Source organism: Phocoena sinus, chromosome 3 (genome assembly GCF_008692025.1).
Source record: "Phocoena sinus isolate mPhoSin1 chromosome 3, mPhoSin1.pri, whole genome shotgun sequence".
Classification (NCBI taxonomy): domain Eukaryota; kingdom Metazoa; phylum Chordata; class Mammalia; order Artiodactyla; family Phocoenidae; genus Phocoena; species Phocoena sinus.
This window is the reverse complement of record NC_045765.1, coordinates 164,677,523-164,701,247: the sequence shown is the minus strand read 5'-3', so window position 1 is coordinate 164,701,247 and position 23,725 is coordinate 164,677,523. Positions and strand designations below refer to the sequence as shown.

At 39.7% G+C, this 23,725-nt stretch overlaps 1 protein-coding gene across 2 annotated transcripts in view; it reads right to left on the bottom strand.

The window, feature by feature from the left end:
* The window catches only part of CTNND2 (catenin delta 2), a 944,584-nt gene that overhangs the window by 160,494 nt on the left and 760,365 nt on the right, over positions 1-23,725 (bottom strand). For both annotated transcript variants that reach the window (XM_032628308.1, XM_032628309.1), the window contains one exon: positions 20,489-20,672. In XM_032628308.1, the coding sequence (XP_032484199.1) occupies positions 20,489-20,672 (184 nt within the window). The remainder of the gene's footprint in view (positions 1-20,488; positions 20,673-23,725) is intronic.

Genomic DNA, 23,725 nt, shown 5'->3' with positions numbered 1-23,725 from the left:
AGTCTATTACTAGGGGTCCTGGCTGCTGACAACTGGCTCCATCTGATTTGGGAAGCACTGGCCTCTTAATCTATTTCAGCTGCTTAAAAGTGACAGGGGTCAAGGACAAATGACATTTAATCAGCTTTGCTAGTCAGGATGGCAGTGCTGCCTGCAGAGGAGAAATAAGTAAAGTTCCTTTATGTTCTAGGAAGAAACTTATCAGCACTCCCTTCATAGGTGCTAAGGAAAAATAGCCTTTCAGGTCCTGTTAAGATTCTAAGACCTGAAACCAGTTTCCTCCAAAACATGGGAGGAAGGACCCACTCTATGCAACAGACCACAAGCCACACTTCCTGGCAGGTTTTACAAGGACATGGTGCTTTTTCTTCCTTGAAATAATTATTTTTTGCAGTAAGCGTAACCAAGTGGCTGTAACCACTTGACCCAAACTTGTGCAAAATAGAGAGCTCTTAGAGCAGTGAGTGCCAACGGCAATGACGATGCTTTTATTTGGCAGAGCCCTCGTTTGTTTATATAAATTAGCCTGCAATTACCAATAACACTGTTGGTCCAAAATAAGGTCAGGCCAAATGTAATGCCAGGAAGAACAATGGTCTGGACACGAAAGTCCAGACAGGGCTATCATGGAGAATTATGGGGGATGATTAATTAGCTGGCCTCTTCCTGGGTATCGCCGTTCTCTCATAACATCTTTGTGCTAACACAGCTCCTTTCTGGTAATAAGTTACCTTAAGAGAAAAGTAATTAGCTGTTGGGATTCATTAGCCCCAGTCAGTGCATCCACAGCACGGCATCTCCTTGCTACTGGAGTGCCTGTTAATGGGGAATAACGATGTATTTGTCTTTCTATGGGCCAATAACAAATGACGTAGGCTTAGTCTGAAGTCCTGGCATGGTTGTCCTTTTACTTAGCAGACTGAAAAACTGAAAGTGACTTTATGATACAGACTTAGAAAAGCACAGGGTCCTGAAAATCTAGTGTGAAGGTTGTCACGTTTTTCCTAACTATTGCTTCTTTTGCTTAAGCCTTTTGGAGGCAAGAAAATGTAGACCAAGCATGAAATCTGGACAGGGCTCCCCTCTCTTTGACTTTTCTCTGCTTAAGAAGGACACTTTAGTTGGTACTTCCAGAAGCTTCTGCCACCTCGGAATGAGAACTTCCTAATAAGCACTAAAGAATGATTTTTACCTTCAGTAGCTTCCCCAGTGCTCGGGGAACTCTCTATGAGATGCTGAGGATCGCGTAGCAGAGGCAACATGAAAGTCCACGATGCAGGTACCCCAGTGGGGAGTCTCTATTCTGCCCACCTGCACCTCTGCTTCTTATGATCTTCATGCAGCCATAGCTCTCTGAGTACAAAGACCCCATTTCTCATCCCTCCCTATCGCAGCTTCAAAGAGTGATGGAGAGGAGCCCAGGGAACCAGATGTCACAGTCAGCCTCCCCTGCAGCTGTTTGTCAAATGCCCTGCAGTGAACAGTCATGGACACCTGTACAGGGACACAAGGAAATCACTAACCCAGGAAAGGGGGCCTGTGAGAACAGGAGGGCAACTGGAAAATTTTCTACTCTTTTTTTCAAATATTGTTGGTCACCTAAGGAAGAAATTAAATTTATTTCAAATAGACCCAAGGAAGAGAATAAGGAGAGCGGCAGAATTAAGAGACAGGCTGGGTGGGGCAGAGCTGCACATCCAGCTCTTCACTCTGAATCCATAAGATGGTGGCTAGGAGGGTGCTCTCTGAACTGGTGCTTCTGGACAATGTTATTCATGGCTCTCATTGACTATGTTTCTCTATCCTCCAAGAGCAGTCATAACTGCAAGTTGGAGATCTTCATCAATGTTACTGAACATGGGTTAGCCTCTGTGTGTGCTCTGATGTTCTTCTGTGAATTGTACCACCTCCTTGGTTGTTTTGTCCCAACTCTGGTAAATATTGGCTCTATTTCAAAATAAATGTCACTTTGAAAAGGGAAAGGAGAAATGGTATGAAAACAGATGGATTGAAGTATTGGAGAAGATTAGTATGTAAGCAATAAGTAAAACTGTTTGGCGAGCTCTTTCTTCTTCAATTTATGGTTAATAGACTTGTTTCTTAGCTTTTCCTCCAGGGAAGCTACTTCTGAAGCAATGTAATATAATTTGGGAGGCAGAAGAAGGAAAATTATATTTTTAATATTAAGAAGTTATGAAAGATTTTAAGAAGGAACCAGCACTTACAATTTGCTTTTTATTTATCAGGGAGCTAACACTTTATAACCCAATGGTTTACAGGAATAAATATTAAACATCATTGTCTACCAATTGGGAATTAACTAAACTTTCTCATTTAAGCTTTTTTTTTGTTTTTTTTTGTTTTTGCGATATGCGGGCCTCTCACTGTTGTGGCCTCTCCCGTTGCGGAGCACAGGCTCCGGATGCGCAGGCCCAGCAGCCATGGCTCACGGGCCCAGCCGCTCCACGGCATGTGGGATCCTCCCGGACCGGGGCACAAACCCGTGTCCCCTGCATCGGCAGGTGGACTCTCAACCACTGCGCCACCAGGGAAGCCCCGCTGTTTTTTGTTTTTTGTTTTTTTTGGTTAGGGAATAAGTACGATTTTGGCTTTGTTATACAATAAATTAAAATAGGCTTCATACTGGTCAACATGACCTTGCTAGAAGAATGTTTTAATTTATTAAAAATTGTTTCCCAAAGTGAGAACAGACAGTGAAAGCCAACTATTGGAGTATTATTATGGGCTGAATTATGTCCTTCCCAAGCTCAGATGTTAGGTCCTAACCCCCTGTACCTCAGAATGTTACTGTATATAAAAATTGTCTTCAAAGAGGTAATTAAGATAAAAGAAGGACTTTAGCCTGGGCCCTAATCCAATATGGTGTCCTTAGAGAAAGAGGAGATCAGGATACAGATGCACAGAGGGGAGATCAAGTGAGGACATGGCCAGTAGGTGGCCACCTGCAAGCTGAGGACAGAGGCCTCTGAGAACCAGCCCTGCCAACATCCTAATCTTAGACTTCTAAGCTCTAGAACTGTGATACAACAAATTTCTGTGGTTTAAGCCACCCCACCTGTGGTGCCTTGTTACGACAGCCCAAGCAAAGTGATAAGGGTACAAACCAACATCTCCTTCTGGTTAGGTAAGAGGAAGTGAGTTAGAGGCATTGGGGTGCACCATGGAAACTGGAGCCCCTGTCAGTGATGGAGCTGCAGAGATGGGCAAACCAACCATCCTCTCTGATGGACTCCTAAGACCCCCTACTCATTCTGTCCCTCTGAATTCTGTTCCCTTCCTTCAAAGAGATTGAGCCTTGACTCAAGAAAACCATCCACTTTGCCTCCGTAATAGATACACTGATCAGGAAGTAGAGAACTGCTCAGGTGGGGCGCACCCTCTGCTTTGGGAGCAGGTGTGGGAAGATGGAGTGTGGATGGGGTGAGTGATGTCGTTTCTGTGCACAGCATCCACGTAGACTAGGTCCTCCCCTTTTCAGGGCCTGGGTAAGAGTACTCAGTTCAGCGGCAACACAAGATTGGGATAAATCCAGAGCTCATTCTACAAGACTTAAAAATACTTTAAAAAACAGATTCTTTTTTATGCATTAGATGCATAAATGTTATGCATTAACATCTAATATTATGCATTAGATGCATAACATTGGCAACCAACTGAACTTAACATAAAAATAATAATAATAATTCTTTCCTGCGTTTAACACAAGAGTAAACCAGATAAAATAAATTTCCTAGGAGCTTTCTAGGGAGAGTGTGATTATCACTAGTATGACTTTGTGATGGGGTTTTCTCAAGGTCACTCTAGAATTAGTGGCACCACGGGACCAAGCGCTCATCCGTTATATGGGTTAAAATGACTAATTGAGGGTCTGAGTTTAATTATACTCATAAGCAAAGGCACAGTGCAGCCCTTTTGATGGCCTTAATAACATTCTCTGTACACAAAGAGAGATGGAAAAAATTAAGGGTTGTATATTGTTGTCCTTCCAGACAAGATGCCGAAGTGGGACCAGAATAATAAAAATAAAGAAATGACTGGGCGGCACCAGGAAATGAGCTGTGGATGTTAGTTAGCAATGCCAGCCTTATGTAAATTATTTCCGCTGGAGATGAAGTCCTACGCACTCACGACGAAATGTAACACAGACAGACCATAATGCCGATCCGATCCGAATTGCCATTTTGAGCTGGCAGATTTTTAAAAAGTGAAAAGGGATACTCAGCAAGGCTTTACCCACAGTTCACGCTGAAATGATAATAATGGCCAGGAAGGGATCTTTAGGATATTGATTTATGACATTTTATCATTAAAAAAAATATTTATTTATTTATTTTTGGCTATGTTGGGTCTTTGTTGCGGTGCGCGGGCTTCTCATTGCCATGGCTTCTCTTGTTGCAGAGCACGGGCTCTAGGCGTGCAGGCTTCAGTAGTTGTGGCACGTGGGCTCAGCAGTTGTGGCTCGTGGGCTCTAGAGCGCAGGCTCAGTAGTTGTGGCGCATGGGCTTAGTTGCTCCGCGGCACGTGGGATCTTCCCGGACCAGGGATCGAACACCTGTCCCCTGCACTGGCAGGCGGATTCTTAACCACTGCGCCACCAGGGAAGTCCCTGATTTTTGATATTTTAAATGGAAAAACACAGTCACGTTTCATACTAAATCCAGAGAGCATTCATTCTGTACACAGCTGCTGGAGCCGACTTCCTTAAATGAGACTTAAGTCATGTCACGTGCTCTGCACGAGACCCGAGAATGACTGCTGGCTGTCCATGGTACCCAGCAAGTTCACAGTCAACAAGTCCTCTTACCTTTCAGAAGCAAGTTCAAAGTCAGGAGGGAAAGGGAGCCTGGCTCATAAATGGGCAGAAAACATAAGCCTCGGATCCACACGTGGGGAGATGCTTCTTTCACAGCCACCCACCAAAGAGGTTGGATTTGAACTTCTTTGGCAGAGGCAGCCTCACCTGGGCTTGCAGAGCCAATCCTGCTGCAGGGGGTGAGCTGCCTTGAACGTGAGCTATGGAGGGGAATGGCCTTGGCTTAGGGAAAAATGACTTTCTATCTGGATCTGTTTGTATCTGTTCAGGGTGTGGGCACTGTTTGGGGACAGGCAGCTTCTCTGAGTTATTCACCCCTTAATTTCCCTGTGCTATGTCCTCCGGTGGCTGCTCTGCTTGGCAGACTCCACTGGGTTCCTTACTAGGGTGACCTTATCGGGCTCCTGGAGCTGCCGGAACAAAGTGCCACGGTCTGGTGGTCTAAAGGACAGAATGTTATTCTTGCATAGTTCTGGAGATTAGAAGTCCAAAACCAAGGTGTTAGCAGGGCTGTGATCTCTCTGAAGGCTCTGGAGAAGAACCCTTTACCTCCTCCTAGCTTCCTGTGGTTGTCGGCAGCCCTTGTCATTCCTTGGCTTACAGCTGCATCACTCCAGTCTCTGCCTCTGTCTTCACACAGATTTCCTCTCTGTGTGTCTCTGTGTGTATGTCCTCTTCTTATAAAGGTACCGTGCTTTAGGGCTTTGCTGGTGGCACAGTGGTTAAGAATCCACCTGCCAATGCAGGGGACATGGGTTCGAGCCCTGGTCTGGGAAGATCCCACATGCTGTGGAGCAACTAAGCCCGTGCACCACAACTACTGAGCCTACACTCTAGAGCCCACAAGCCACAACTACTGAGCCCACGAGCCACAACTACTGAGGCTGCTCTCTAGAGCCAGCGAGCCACAACTACTGAGCTCGTGCGCCTAGAGCCTGTGCTCCGCAACAATAGAAGCCACCACAACAAGAAGCCTGTGCACCACAACGAAGAGTAGCCCCTGCTCGCCACAACTAGAGAAAGCCTGCACGCAGCAACCAAGACCCAATGCAGCCAGAAATAAATAAATAAATATATTTATTAAAAAATAAATAAATAAAGATAACACACTTTAGATTTAGGGCCTACTCTAATTCAGTGTGACTTCATTTTTTAAAAAAAATATTTATTGTATAGTTGGTTTACAATGTTGTGTTAATTTCTGTTATATAGCTAAGTGATTCAATTGTACACATACACATTCTTTTTCATATTCTTTTCCATTATGGTTTATCACAATCTATTGAATATAGTTTCCTGTGCTCTACAGTAGGACTCTGTTGTTTATCCATTCTATATACAATACTTTGCACCTGCTAATCCCAAACTCCCAATCCATCCCTCTCCCACACCCCCTCCCCCTTGGCAACCACAAGTCTGTTCTCTATGTCTGTGAGTCTGTTTCTCTTTCGTAGATATGTTCATTTGTGTCGTATTTTAGATTGCACATATGAGGTACATCATATGGCATTTGCAGTATGACCTTACCTTAACTTAACTAATTATATCTGCAAAGATCCTATTTCCAAACAGGGTCACATTCTGAGGTTCCTGGTTGACACAGATTTGGGGGGACACTTATCCAACCTACTGCAGAGACCTCAGCTAAAATGAGCTTGTCCATAGGCTGAGTCAGTGTGACCTTCACTAGTGAGCCTTCAGTGTGCGGTTGGTCAACACACATTTTGGCTGAAGGTGATAATTATTCCAGCCAAAGGTTACTGGAAGGTATTTGATTACACACTGTGCAGTGAAACAATCACAGGTACACAACTGAATCAATTTCAAGGTCTAAATCACCTGATTAAGGCCATAGAAAAGTGGTTTCCCTGGAGGCATCCTTAAGCATAAAAAAGAAAAAACTACCACAATAACTTCATGCATAATTAAGTCCTAGGCTGATCTAACATTTTCCCAAATTTATTTTAGGACATATTTATAATTTTTTATTAAAAATTAAAGCTTTAATTGAGCAGAATTGGAACAAAAGACAAAATTAGAAAAGGGGAACAAATGAGGCGTGTGCACTGGGGACAGGGTGGGAGAGGGTGGGCTTGGGAGGAAGTGTGCAGAGATGAGGCCCACCCCCTGCCCAGCACCCCCAGCTCTAACTGCCACCAACCCCACATGCCACCACCTCCCAGAATCCCATAATCTAGCTGTGATCACTCTTACCAACTCGTTCCTCCAACAAAATTTAAGAGATCTGCTTTTCCCTTTCTATCCTCTTTTCTCAGTGATGGATAGATATTTCAGGAACAAACAGGTCAGCTTTTGAAAAATTTCATTTCCTACCCCCAAAATGAATTTTAAATGGAAAAGGACTAAGGGCTTTACCTTTTCATTTTATATTTTATATGTGCTTAAATTTTTGCTATGTCAACGTGATATGCCATCTTCCTATGAAGATTCACCATGCCTTTTTAGAAAAGGCAAAGCCCATAAAAGGAAACGAAATTGAGTTATTTCTAGTGAGGTGGATGGACCTAGAGTCTGTCATACAGAATGAAGTAAGTCAGAAGTAGAAAAACAAATACCATATGCTAACACATATATATGGAATATTAAAAACAAAAAATGGTTCTGAAGAACCTAGGGGCAGGACAGGAATAAAGACACAGACATAGAGAATGGACTTGAGGACACGGGGAGGGGGAAGGGTAAGCTGGGACGAAGTGAGAGAGTGGCATGGACATATATACATTACCAAATGTAAAATAGATAGCTAGTGGGAAGCAGCCACATAGCACAGGGAGATCAGCTAGGTGCTTTGTGACCACCTAGAGGGGTGGGATAGGGAGGGTGGGAGGGAGGGAGATGCAAGAGGGAAGAGATATGGGAACATATGTATATGTACAGCTGATTCACTTTGTTATAGAGCAGAAACTAACACACCATTGTAAAGCAATTATACTCCAATAAAGATGTTAAAAAAAAAAAAAAAGACAGAAAAGGCAAAGCCAAGAGGCTCTTCTCTTTAGAATGATCCCAGTTAGTATGTCCTGTGCTTGAGGCTGGTGGGGTGGGCACCACCATCGATATTGGTACAACATGTACTGCCAAAGAGAAGGCTCAAGAAACTGGACTGTCCTTTAAGATATTTTAATTTGTCTAAAGATTGGACAATGTTAGTGTTCTAGATTTTAGCTTACTAAGGCATAGACCTTTTTTCCAGCTTAAATTTCACTCTGATAAGCTTTTGAATATTTAAGAGTGGTACAATTTGCATTTATAATCTTTTTTTTCTTTCTGAAAAATAAAAAGGTGTACTCCTTCAGAATAGTAATTGCTTACATGCCTAACCTCAGCCGCCCGCCCTGAAATGACTTAAACAAGTTTGAATACTGCTAGGAACAAAAATTGAGAATAATGTTCTCCGATAATGATCTGATCAATTTACTTTTACCTACCATATGCTCCTACTTGAGTTATAAGGTACACTAGGTTAGGAAATACTATCCTTGGAAAAGAGTTTTCTTTTACAGTTCATTTTCTTTATATATTCTTGAAACTGTAGCTATAGAAACAAGCTATATTAACTCATTTTATGTCATCAGTAAAAGGATGGAGGAATCTAAGGACTGGATAAATAATGTCAACTCTACTATCTAGAACATGCCTTAAAATTTAATCTTAAAAAAAAGACACTCATCGTTCTAATTGTCAAAATTAAGATTTAAGACGGAGATGGAGAGAAGGGACTTAGGTAGGGCTTTGTGACTAACTCTGTCTGGGTTCCCTGCCATCCACACTTTGGGTCTTAGAGGAGGAGAAGGGAAAGTAAGAAATAAGGGGGAGGGAGAAGACAGATGACAATTAAAGGCAAAAGCGATGTTGGCTAAGTGGATGTCACTTGGTAAATGTTGAGAAGCAAATTAAGAGAACCAGCATGCTGTCCATTCATTGGTCGTGTGTTTGTTTGTGTTGCTCTAGCACAGATCTGCAATTTCATCTCACATAACATTATATTTCCCCTCAGTGTGGTATAGTGGGGATGGTCTGGATCAGGAGTCAGGATGTGGGTGAAAATACTGGTTTCACGACTTGCTACACATGAACTTTTGAACTTATAATAAATATGAGAATGAATGATGTATTCAAAGCAGAACTTCCTGGTCCTTGGAAGTCAGGAATTTTATGAATAAAAATTCTCATTTTAATTTTACATAAAAATCGTGTCTCTATTCACAGTGTGTAAAATGATTGAATGAATATTTACTATGTTGCCAGGTCATAACTTGCAATGACTGAATGAACAAACTGCCCCCCCATACACTCAAACAAAACACAGGCACACAGACACACACACACACACACACACACACACACACACACAGCTCCCATCTTCAATTTCTCTGCATTTCTTGAGAAAGGAGACTTCCTATTCCAACTCAATATCAGAGATAATATCACCTGAGGACAGATACTGAATCCAACTTAACTGACATCTCACATATTAAATATATTAAATAGTGACCTCATGCTATCTTGCTTATTGTACTTTTTTTTATACAAAGTATTGTTTGACAATGAATGGTAATGAGAAAAATACAATCTCAAAACAAATTTATAAAATGTATGATTATGTCAAGGACTAAATTATATTTAACTCCCAACAGAGGTTTTGGAGAATTTCTATAACTGAAGTATATAAAAGGAAATAATTTAAAAGAATTTTTGACAACAGAATGGTCCTTGACAATAATGCCTTAGTTTTCAAGATGGTTCCCTAATAAAGAAGATCTAAAAAAGGAAAAGAAGTTCAGTAGTAAGAAATATTTTGTACACAGTTTATTTTCTTACAGTTACTAATTTTCTTTGCCTTGACCCAGTGGAATACCCATAAATCACACCAAGGGAACTGAATTGTTTTCCAGTTGTGACAACTTACTTGGTTTATACCAAAGTAGTCACACACACACACACACACACACATACACACACACACACACACATGCGTGCGCGCACACACGGCACACTTTGTAGAACAAATGCAAGTTATTGCTTTCTTTTACCAGATAAACAAGGTCCTAAATCACATGCTTATGTTTTAGCCTGATTTCATGGAATATGATAGTGATGGTTATGACACATTGGAAAAGACTTATAAGATGCAACTGAGGCATTTTTACAAAATTTAGGTAACTTTCAAGAGTAAAATGTATGTTCAGTTGGGGAATTAAGGATAAAGGAGCAGCAGCTACTCAGGGAAGGATTTTTTCTGTGGCAATGGTAGAAGTACAAGAGAGCAAATCCAACTCCAAGAAAATATTGAAGTCTCTCCTGTGTCGTGTTTGGCAAGTTCCCAAATAGAGGCAATTTTTGGACTCAGAGCCCACTGCCTGAAATCCTGGCTGACTCCCTAGAAGGAAAAAGACCCTGTAACATATCTATGTGGCTGACAGGGTCTTGGTGCTCAGGCCTGCTGTCAGGCCTGAACCTCTGAGGTGGGAGAGCCAAGTTCAGGACATTGGACCACCAGAGACATCCTGGCACCACGAAATATCAGTCGGTGAGAGCTCTCCCAGAGATCTCTGTCTCAACACTAAGACCCAGCCCTACCCAATGGCCAGCAAGCCCCAGTGCTGGATGCCCCATGCCAAACAATTAGGAAGATAGGAACACAACACCACCCATTAGCAGAGAGGCTGTCTAACATCATACTAAGTTCACAGACACCTCAAAACACACCACCAGACGAGGCCCTGCCCACCAGAAAGACAAGATCCAGCCCCACCCAGCAGAACACAGGCTCCAGTCCCCTCCACCAGGAAGCCTGCACAAGCCACTGAACGAACCTCACCCACTGACGGCAGACACCAAAAACAATGGGAACTATGAACCTGCAGCCTGTGAAAAGGAGATCCCAAACAAAGTAAGGTAAACAAAATGAGAAGACAAAGAAATATGCAGCAGATGAAGGAGCAAGGTAAAACCCCACCAGACCAAACAAATGAAGAGTAAATAGGCAGTCTACCTGAAAAAGAATTCAGAGTAATATAGTAAAGATGATCCAAAATCTTGGAAATAGAATGGAGAAAATACAAGATATGTTTAACAAGGACCTAGAAGAACTAAAGAACAAACAAACAATGATGAACAATAAATGAAATTAAAAATTCTCTGGAAGGAATCAATAGCAGAATAACTGAGGCAGAAGAACAGATAAGTGGCCTGGAAGATAAAATAGTGGATATAACTACCACAGAGCAGAATAAAGAAAAAACAATGAAAAGAATTGAGGACAGTTTCAGAGACCTCTAGGACAACATTAAACAAAGCAACATTTGAATTATAGGAGTCCCAGAAGAAGAAGAGAAAAAGAAAGGGTCTGAGAAAATATTTGAATAGATTATACTTGAAAACTTCCCTAACATGGGAAAGGAAATAGTCAATCAAGTCCAGGAAGCACAGAGAGTCCCATACAGGATAAATCCAAGGAGAAACACACCAAGACACATAGTAATCAAATGATCAAAGTTAAACACAAAGAAAAAATATTAAAGCAGCAAGGAAAAAGCAACAAATAACATAGAAGGGAATCCCCATAAGGTTAACAGCTGATCTTTCAGCAGAAACTCTACAAGCCAGAAGGGAGTGGCAGGACATATTTAAACTGATGAAAGGGAAAAAACTACAACCAAGATTACTCTACCCAGCAAGGATATCATTCAGATTCAACAGAGAAATTAAAAGCTTTACAGACAAGCAAAAGTTAAGAGAATTCCACACCCCCAAACCAGCTTTAAAACAAATGCTAAAGGAACTTCTCTAGGCAGGAAACACAATAGAAGGAAGAGATCAAAAAAACAAACCCAAAAGAATTAAGAAAAAGGTGATAGGAACATACATATTGATATTACATTAAATGTAAATGGATTAAACACTCCAACCAAAAGACACAGACTGGCTGAATGGATACAAAAACAAGACCTGTATATACGCTGTCTACAATAGACCCATTTCAGACCTAGGGACACATACAGACTGAATGTGGAGGGATGGAAAAAAATATTCCATGCAAATGGAAATCAAAAGAAAGCTGGAGTAGCAATACTCATATGAGACACGATAGACTTTAAAATAAAGACTATTAGAAGAGACAAAGAAGGACACTACATAACGATCAAGGCATCAATCCAAGAAGAAGATATAACAATTGTAAATATTTATGCACTCAGCATAGGATCACCTCAATACATTCGGCAAAAGCTAACAGCCATAAAAGGGGAATTTGACAGTAACACAATCATAGTAGGGGACTTTAACACCCCACTTTCACCAATGGACAGATCATCCAAAATGAAAATAAATAAGGAAACACAAGCTTTAAATGATACATTAAACAAGATTGACTTGATTTATGGATATTCCATCCAAAAACAACAGAATACACATTCTTCTCAAGTGCTCATGGAACATTCTCCAGGATAGATCATATCTTGGGTCACAAATCAAGCCTTGGTAAATTTAAGAAAATTGAAATCATATCAAGTTTCTTTCCCAACCAAATGCCATGACACTAGATCTCAGTTACAGGAAAAAATCTGTGAAAAAAACAAACACATGGTGGCAAAACAATACACTACTTAATAACCAAGAGATCACCAAAGAAATCAAAGAGGAAGTCAAAAAATACCTGAAAACAAATGACAATAAAAACACGATGACCCAAAACCTATGGAATGCAGCAAAAGCAGTTCTAAGAGGGAAGTGTATAGCAATACAATCCTACCTCAAGAAACAAGAAACATCTCAAATAAACAACCCAGCCTTACACCTAAAGCAATTAGAGAAAGAAGAACAATAAAAGCCCAAAGTTAGCAGAAGGAAAGAAATCATAAAGATCAGATCAGAAATAAGTGAAAAAGAAATGAAAAAAACAAAAACAAAGATCAATAAAACTAAAAGCTGGTTCTTTGAGAAGATAAACAAAATTGATAACCCATTAGCCAGACTCATCAAGAAACAAACGGAGAAGAATCAAATCAATAGAATTAGAAATGAAAAAGGAGAAGTAACAACTGACACTGCAGAAATACAAAGGATCATGAGAGATTACTACAAGCATCTATATGCCAACAAAATGGACAACCTGGAAGAAATGGAAAAATTCTTAGAAAAGCACAACCTTCTGAGACTGAAGCAGGAAGAAATAGAAAATATAAACAGAGCAATCATAAGCAATGAAACTGAAACTGTGATTAAAATTTTTCCAAAAATCAAAAGTCCAGGACCAGATGGCTTCACAGGCAAATGCTAGCAAACATTTAGAGAAGACCTAACACCTATCCTTCTCAAACGCTTCCAAAATATAGCAGAGGGAGGAACACTCCCAAACTCATTCTACGAGGCCACCATCACCCTGATAACAAAACCAGATAAAGATGTTACAAAAAAAGAAAACTACAGGCCAATATCAATGATGAACATAGATGTAAAAATCCGCAACAGAATACTAACAAACAGAATCTAGCAGCACATTAAAAGGATCATACACCATGATCAAGTGGGGCTTGCCCCAGGAATACAAGGATTCTTCAACATAACGCAAATCAATCAATGTGGTAGAGCATATTAACAAACTGAAGGAGAAAAACCATATGATCATCTCAATATATGCAGAAAAAGCTTTCCACAAAATTCTACATCCATTTATGATAAAAACCCTCCAGAAAGTAGGCATAGAGGGAACCAACCTCAACATAATAAAGGCCATATATGACAAACCCACAGCCAACATCATTCTCAATGGTGAAAATGAAACCATTTTCTCTAAGAGCAGGAACAAGACAAGGTTGCCCAGTCTCACTGCTATTATTCAACATAGTTTTAGAAGTTTTAGCCACAGCTATCAGAGAAGAAAAAGAAATGAAAGGAATACAAATCAGAAAAGAAGAAGTAAAACCGTCACTGTTTGCAGATGACATGATCCTATACATAGAGAATCCTAAAGATGCTATCAGAAAACCACTAGGACTAATCAATGGATTTGGTAAAGTAGCAGGATACAAAATTAATGCACAGAAATTGCTTGCATTCCTATACACTAACGCCAAAAAATCTGAAAGAGAAATCAAGGAAACAATCCCATTTACCATTGCAACAAAAAGAATAAAATACCTAGGAATAAACCTACCTAAGGAGACAAAAGACCTATATGCAGAACTATAAGACACTGATGAAAGAAATTAAAGATGATACAAACAGATGGAGAGATATACCATACTCCTGGATTGGAAAAATCAACATTGTGAAAATGACTATACTACCCAAAGCAATCTACAGATTCAATGCAATCCCTATAAAACTACCAATGGCATTTTTCACAGAATTAGAACAAAAATTTTCACAATTTGTGTGGAAACACAAAAGACCCCGAATAGCCAAAGCAATCTTGAGAAAGAAAAACGGAGCTGGAGGAATCAGGCTCCCTGACTTCAGACTATCTTACAAAGCTACAATAATCAAGACAGTATGGTACTGGCACAAAAACAGAAATATAGGTCAGTGGAACAGGATAGAAAGCCCAGAGATAAACCCACACATATCTGGTCACCTTATCTTTGATAAAGGAGGCAAGAATATACAATGGAGAAAAGCCAGTCTCTTCAATAAGTGGTGCTGGGAAAACTGGACAGCTACATGTAAAAGAATGAAACTAGAACACTCCCTAACACCAAACACAAAAATAAACTCAAAATGGATCAAAGACCTAAATGTAAGGCCAGACACTATCAAACTCTTAGAGGAAAACATAGGCAGAACACTCTATGACATAAATCACAGCAAGATCCTTTTTGACCCACCTCCTAGAGAAATGGAAATAAATACGAAACTAAACAAATGGGACCCAATGAAACTGAAAAGCTTTTTCACAGCAAAGGAAGCCATAAGCAAGATGAAAGGACAACCCTCAGAATGGGAGAAAATATTTGCAAACGAAGCAACCGACAAAGGATTAATCTCCAAAATATACAAGCAGCCCATTTAGCTCAATATCAAAAAAACAAACAACCCAATCCAAAAATGGGCAGAAGACCTAAATAGACACTTCTCTGAAGAAGATATACAGATTGCCAACAAACACATGAAAGGATGCTCAACATCACTAATCATTAGAGAAACGCAAATCAAAACTACAATAAGGTATCACCTCATACCAGTCAGAATGGCAATCATCAAAAAATCTACAAACAATAAATGCTGGAGAGGGTGTGGAGAAAAGGGAACCCTCTCCCACTGTTGGTGGGAACGTAAGTTGATACAGCCACTATGGAGAACAGTATGGAGATTCCTTAAAAAACTAAAAATAGAACTACCATACGACCCAGCAATCCCACTACTGGGCATATACCCTGAGAAAACCATAATTCAAAAAGAGACATGTACCGCAATGTTCACTGCAGCTCTATTTACAATAGCCAGGACATGGAAGCAACCTAAGTGTCCATCGACATATGAATGGATAAAGAAGAGGTGGCACATATATACAATGGAATATTACTCTGCCATAAAAGGAAAGGAAATTTAACTATTTGTAGTTAGATGGATGGACATAGAGTCTGTCATACAGAGTGAAGTTAAGTCAGAAAGAGAAAAACAAATACTGTATGCTAACCCATATATATGGAATCTAAGAAAAAGAGAAAAAATGGTTCTGATGAACGTAGGGGCAGGAAAGGAATAAAGACACAGACCTACTAGAGAATGGACTTGAGGACATGGGGAGTGGGAAGGGTAAGCTGAGATGAAGTGAGAGAGTAGCACTGGCATTGACACTACCAAATGTAAAATAGATAGCTAGCGGGAAGCAGCTGCATAGCATAGGGGGATCAGCTCGGTGTTTTGTGACCACCTAGAGGGGTGGGATAGGGAGGGTGGGAGGGAGACTTAAGAGGGAGGGGATATGGAGGTATATGTATACTTATAGATGATTCATTTTGCTATACAGTAGAAACTGACACAACATTTTAAGCAATTATACTCCAATAAAGGTGTTAAAAAAAAAAGAGTAGAAAGATATGTAGACATTGGGAGGAAATGTATAAAAATGCTAACGATGGTTATCTCTGGGGGGTGAGATTATGGGTGACTGTTAATTATTAGTTTATGCTTGCATGTATTTCTAGTAGTCAGCAATAAACATGTATTGCTTATAAAATTTGAAAAAAAAATAAATGTCTTTAAAAGTGAAAAAAAAATTAAAGCTATAAATTAATGGACCAGATTAGGGTATGCAAATATTACACAAACCGCTATATCATCTTCTTGTACAAATTCACTGTATCATTTTTCATAAAAATATATATATTTAATACATAAAAATGACTAGAAGAACAAGTGCTGTGCGTTTATTTTCTGCTTTCAGAAGCACCAAAGACATGGACATATATACACTACCAAACGTAAAATAGATAGCTAGTGGGAAGCAGCCGCATAGCACAGGGAGATCAGCTCGGTGCTTTGTGACCACCTAGAGGGGTAGGATAGGGAGGGTGGGAGGGAGGGAGACACAAGAGGGAAGAGATATGGGAACATATGTATATGTACAACTGATTCACTTTGTTATAAAGCAGAAACCAACACACCATTGTAAAGCAATTATACTCCAATAAAGATGTAAAGAAATAAAATTTAAAAATTAAGAAATTAAAAAAAAAAAAGGAGCACCAAAGAACCAAATTCTTTCTAAATATTGTGATAGAAAAAAAATGTTCCCTGCAAAGGTATAAGCCCAGATCTGATTTATAAATTGAGATGATCTGGTTATTAATTTACATTTTAAGGACTATATTGAAATCATTTATGCAGTGCCAGGAGGACTTTTGCTGAGTCTACTGCATTCTCCATAATTTAGCATAGTTATATGTGTTTGAAATCCTTTTGTTTTGGTGGATTTGATTTATTAAACCTCAATTACATACAAGTAATGGTATGTGCCATAAAACTTCTCTAACATTTGATAAGATATAGAAGCTACCATTTTAATAAGAATAGTATAACTAAAAAGAAGAAAAAAATTCCAAGATAAAAAGTAGAACTACAACAGCTATGGAGATAGTTCTCATAGCTACAAATCAGTGATGGTTAAATTAATCGAATGGAACAAAATATTGATATTTACTGTTGTCTACAGGAGGTACCTTAGAAATGAAGCCTGCAGGGCAGCCCATCAATTCACAGCTCTGCTCTTAATGTCACCTCTCCCCTCCCTACCTGCTTCTACTCTGTCCTGTAAAATTGCTCCCAGACATAGCTGACCATTGTGTTCTCTTGGTCAAAGCTTCGCCATAGCTCTCTGTTCCTCACAGACTCAAGTCTATTCTTTTAGCTCTGCTTTGAACGCCCTTTATCACCTGGAATGAAACAACTAAACAAGCTGCACTTCCTAAAGTCTGCTAGGTTTGTAGACTGCCTGCAGATCCTGGAGTTAGTTCTCCCACGTCAGCGTCAGGGTGTTCCTGCTGTTCCTCTGGCCTCGAGCATCTCCCAAAGCATTGACTGGTGATGCCCTTTCTCTGCTTGACCCCAGTCTCACCTGGTTCTTGAAACGTTTTGTGACCACACTCACTGAGTTAGCCACTCCCTTCCCAGGTTTTCCTTCTATACTATCCTAATCATAGCTTTATATTATACTAAGATATAACACTAGGACTCATTGTATGGGTACCACTGTCTTCCACTAGAGGAGGAGTTTCTGAGGGGCAGAAGAGGTTGCCATGTTTATTTCAGCCTCCCTGGCCCTTCCCTGGCACACAGCAGGCACTTAGCAAATGCTCATGGATCAAACTGCTGAAAAGCAGGAACAGCATACATAGTAATTTCTTGACGGTAAATAAAGATCTAGGTTTTGTTGAAAAAATTAAGAATGTAACTACAACCTCACATACTAATATGTAGAATCTTCCATCATGATATAAATATTTACGACTGTTTTGGTGTGGTTCCAACTTGGTTCTAAGTAAATGGTAATAGTAGAAATTTCTTGAAATCTTTTATCTGCTGAGTCTTTATTTGATAAGTTCATTTTGGCCCCTTCCCAAGGCTATTTTCTTCCTCTCTTAGTCCAACCTGTTCATTAATGTAGACTGATTCATAAACACATTTAAATAAGAGAGAAAAAATTATATTTCTTTTTGTGAGAAGGGAAGTGTAACCGAGCAGGACACTGTAAGGTCTTCCCGGAATAGACTCCCACCCATGTCGTCCACCTGCCTTTTGTCTGTAGAAAAACTTTAGCCAAAGAATACATTGAATCAGAGAAGTGAGAAAATGCAAAAAGAAAGGACAACAAGCAAGCAAGACAAAATAATAATACTTTAGCCATTAAACAAAGTCAAGTACCTTTAGTTCTTCCCCAAGGACTATAAATGATATTCTGAGCCATGTCCTTTGAGCTGTTTTGCAGATACTGAAACGCCCACCAGGTGGGAGAAGTTAATTGTATGCTGCCCACAAGCACACAGACCCCAGACCAGTTGGAACCAGAAAGCTGATGATGCTAACTCTTGATTACGAGCCACCAACCAATCAGAGGAATGTCCATGAGCTGACCACGCCCCGCTCATTGAACACTATAAGACCCCTCACTGTCCCCTCCCGTGTGGGACACACTGTCTTGAGGGCAGTAGCCCGCTGTGGTCCCCTTGGCCTGGCAAAGCAATAAAGCTATTTCTTTCTACCTCACCCCAAACTCTGCCTCTGCATTTCTATTTGGCACCAGTGAACAAAGGCCAAGTTCTGGCAACAGAAGGAGTTTAATGAATTAAGAGGGAAGTGAAATATTCGTATTTTGATAGATCTTGCTCTGTCATTCACATGATAAACTCTGAAAAGTGGGAAAACCCCAAACCTGGTTTCAACTGGACTAAAAAAAAACGATTAGGCTACATGAAACACTTTCTAAATCAGATGTCCTCCTTTTCGCTTCCTGTGATGTGGTCAATCCTGGCTGGCGGCAGAAGCAGCGCCGCTCAAGCCTCTGTGTGTGTGAACTCGGCCAGATGACCTACAAAGGGGACCGGTGAACTGACACTAGTCTGGTTTCTTCATCTGACTTTTCATCAAATGAAGCTGAATGCTCGTATATCAGTATCCTTCATCCTTATGTCAAACATCCTGAATATGTAATTATGTTACTATATTATTCAGAGAGAATTTTAATTGATGGAACTTAGCAGATCTTTACAGACTATATGTATACAATTGATTGAGGCACTTCCTTCCACAATCTTCATTAGGAACAATGACACTCTTTACAAGTCAAGGATGTTAAGAAAGGAAAATTACTTGTAACAGCTGCATATAACTGAAATAGAAAAATCAGGTAAGAAGGGTCAGAAGTGCTTATAGTTTTAGTTTTGGAAGAGTTATATTTCTGCTGGTGGGGCAGGAGGTTTCTGAAGGATAATAGAATTTAAGAGGTTATAAGATGGATGTCTTAAAAGTGGGGTTTAGAAAACTGTTAATTTGACTTATGGAGGAGCCTATCCAGAGAAATCATGCCAAAAGATCATTATTTCATGACCTTGAGGAAAAGCAAAATTGTCAGAGGGTTTCCTATTCCTGCCCATGAATGCACACTGATATTTATGGAGGCCAACTCTCTTTATCTCCCTTTATGCATGCCCCATTCACACAAACACACACCCCTCTCAAGACTGCAGGCTGAGAGCACTGTTGTAAATATACATGAGATCATTATTATTAATGTCACCAAGGTGATTCTGTTCCTTCTCCAGGAGAGACTGGTTCTTATACCTAGAAACGGATCGACTGTAAGAGAAATGGCAGCTTTGAGGCAGCCAAGCTGAAGCAATTCTGTACATTTTACTTTTGAAATAGAGATTATTTGATTAGGTATTTTAAATCACACCCATCCTATCATTAAGTTTAACCGGCAGAGATTTCCCGCTTTGGTACAACGTACAACATCCTTGGGAACACAGTTTCTAGAGTATGGAAGAAGTATACATTGATTATTACATTCTTTTCTGAGAGCAAAAACTAAACAAAACATCTAAAACATCTCAAGAGATTTCCGGGTGATGAGTTTTGAAAGAAGGCATTGGGAGATAATTAGAACACATTTGCTACTTTTATTATGTTAAAAAGACATTTCACACCACAGTCCTTATTAAAGAGCTATTTTCAAGAAACACAGGCTCTTGCAGTCACAATGAAATTTTAAAAAAAATAAAAATAGCTACTGGAGACAGTTAACTAGATCCCTATGTATTTGTCATAGACTCTTCTTCTAACCAATTGGTCTGCCTGGTTATTCAAGATGCATGATATATCACAACAGGGAAATGACTGTTAACTATTGTTTTCAATCAAAGAAAACTATTTTTGGTTGGAATGAAAATATTTATTTCTTTGCCTAAGGCCTAAGAAAACATGTTAAATAAGTCAAATACTGGGGTAGGTAGAGGACAGTGGAAGATGCATATATGTCTTCAGTACCTCGTTAGAAATGATCTTCACCAGCTTCTTGCACTGTTGCCGTATCAGTATTCCAAAACACTCTGATCCTTAGCAAAACAGCAATTAAAGTTACAGAAACAAAAAGCACCCGTTGACAGAGGGAGGTAGCAACAACACGGGACTCACCTTAGGCATCCAGTGGCATTTCGCAGCACCTGTGAGGAATGCAGCTGTATCTTCCGATCGTCCTGAAGAGGTGAATTTTCCCAGCCTGAGTGGGGGATGATCACGGCATTGGTCAACACGGCCAGGGTGTCCTGTATGATTGGCATTTTGAGTGCATCGCAAGATGAAAGGTTCCAAAGGACTCCTGCAAGACACACACAAACAGAGCTTTTGGACGGCCACTGTTTTCCCCAGTTAAGAGCACAGGCAGGAGAGACAAAGATGGTGTAAGCACGTGTGCTAGAGCGTGCCCTTCATTTTAGAGCATCTGTGTGAAGCCATTACGAACGTGCTGTGAAAATCTGACAAGTACGCAGAGGAAGTGTACCATGATTAACTTTGTTGCATCGTGGAGAGTAACTGAGGTTGAGAGCGCTGATGGAATTGAGGATGCCAACCAGGCTTCCATCCACAATTAGTACAATGGACCCAAGTACCCAAATTCTAACCAAGACCAAAGAGCTGTGAAAGTTATCTGAAATGGGCTAGTAAGACATCTGAAATAGACTAGTGAGACATCTTTGTTTTATCCAGGACCTCAATATGCACCTGTGGTCTGTTTGATTCACTTAGTTTCCATATAGAACCAGCCATCATTGTACAGGACCTTTCAAGAATCTAGTATCAGGTCTGATGATAACAAGTCCAACACGAAATGTAAATTTAGTGTCACTTGTGACCGTTCTGTAAGCTTTTCTCTGAAAACAATGTTCATGGAGGGCCTACAGATTGTTAACAACAAAGAAAGCAGGAGAAAGGGGAGGGCGTGTCAACAATAGACAAAGAGACTTTAAAGTGGGATTAACTTTAGAAAAGGCCTTAAGAATTACATATACGTTATAATATCATTTGAAGATGCTTTTAAAACAATTACTTTTTGTTGTTCAAAATTGTACACCTAAAGGTAAAAAAACCACAGCAAAGAATAATATTCTCTTTTCGTATGAAAGACAGACTGCATTTTCCTCAAGACTAACCTAAGTAGACACCATCACTGCAGATACTGAGAATAAAATATCATAGTCATCTTTAGAAACACAACTTCCACTTTACTTGTTTAATAAGCTTTCAACAGATTTTAAAATGAGGTTGTGTTTCATTTACCATGTTATGAATAAACAGAACTCACTTACTTCTGAAATTTGTTTTATTAGTTTCTTGCATTGCACATTTTGAACTATCCAAAGGCATTAATAACACTAACCTGAAAGTTAATGATATTTGCTCGTTAATAACTAAAATAACAGTTTTAAATCAGTTCTATAAAAAAATGTGACTTCAGAGACAAACTTTTCCACTGGTCTTTCAAAAGAACATTTGCTGGGAATTTTATTTAGGTAAATGCAAAGGAAACAATATGGTTCTGGTGCTGAGAATGTATAAATCAGTCCTTCAGTACAGAGGATTGGACTGAGGGCGAATCCTGCCTGTCTGTTTTTGTAAATAAAGTTTTATAGGAACATGGCCCTGCCTGCTCACTTACATATTATCTATGGCTGCCTCTGTCCTACAAGGGAAAAGCTTGAGATTTTGTGACAGAGACAGTATGGCTCATAAGCCTAAACAATTTACTGTCTGGTCTTTTACAGAAGAATCTTGTGCACCTCTGTGTTAGTACGTGGATCATTTTCTACACATTTCTGTGTGTGTGTTTACCTTGCCATTAGAACCCTAAATTGACTGTATAAAAAAATGCTTATTGGTACACAGAAGTTGCTCAAAATATATTCTGACTTGGACAGATGTGAAATGCTAGCAGTATTATCATATGCATTTATTTTGAATTAAATAATATATGAAGCTTTTTTTTTTATTCATCCCATTAGGAAACGTTTTACTGAATTTTGGGTAGCCAAAATAATCAAAATGAATACTTTCATTGACTTGTAGTCTAACAACAGTATTCCTTTTCCTAGTAAAATAATCAGTTTTCAGCTTAAAAAAAGCACATTTAGGACTTCTCTGGTGGTGCAGTGGTTAAGAATCCACCTGCTAATGCAGGGAACACAGGTTCGAGCCCTGGTCTGGGAAGAGCCCATATGCCTTGGAGCAACTAAGCCCGTGTGCCACAACTACTGAGTCCATGCACCATAACTACTGAAGCCCGTGCGCCTAGAGCCCTTGCTCTGCAACAAGAGAAGCCACCATGATGAGAAGCCTGTGCATCGCAATGAAGAGTAGCCACCGCTGGCTGCCAGCGTGCAACAACAAGGACCCAAGGCAGCCAAAAAAAAAAAAAAAAACTTTGTTAAAAAAAAAGCACATTTAAATGAAATTACTAGTTACACCATATTTGAGGATAACTTTTAAAAATATCACATTAAAGGGTTTTTGTCTGTTTTTCTTTTTTTAACTAAGGTATAGTTGACTTACAATATTTGCATTAGTTTCAGGTGTACATCAAAGTGATTCACTTATATATATATATTTTTTCTGATTCTTTTCCATTATAGGTTATTCTGTTTTTCTAAGTACACAACACAGCTATGCAGACACAAAACGATTTTTTTCATTCCTAAATCCTGATTTGAAAATGCCAATACATGAAAACTGAGGCTTGAAAATGTTTTAAAATATGGGTGGCATATTTTGCTATAAAATACATTTCCTCTAAAGACTAAATAGTAAAAGACTTTTGCATTTTTCCATGCAATGAATTTAAAAGAATCTAAAGGCATTCTATGATAATAAAATAATTTTTACTGTTTCCTAACAAACAGAAAAGAGGTAGGAAAGGAAAGGGAGAAAATCAAGAAAAGGTAAAGGCCTAATCTAATATCTGACGAGAAGTGAAAAGGATGGGAAAGAAGATGGCCTTTCAGGTAACTCTTTATCAGGCTGTTCTCTGCATTACCTTTCTCATTAATTCATCAATTAGTGTAACCTAATTCCGAATCAGGCATGGAGAGAAGTTTCCTATTCACATTCCCTCTGCCTTTCCAGACGGCTCCATCTGTGTTTCACATTCCAATGAACTTACCACAGTACTTGACCCAAATCTCTGAACTTTCTATCCCAGTTTCTATCTGCAGCCCACGTGTGCTTCCTGGACTTACAAGAAACGCAGCAGATCTCTGGTCAGGGGCATTTTTACCACGTCTGCTTGGATGAGGACTTGGTCAAGTGGATGCAACATGGCAGCATTTCTTTTGGGGGAATTCAGCAAACCAGTTAGTTGCAGGGTGCCTTCCAAACCTG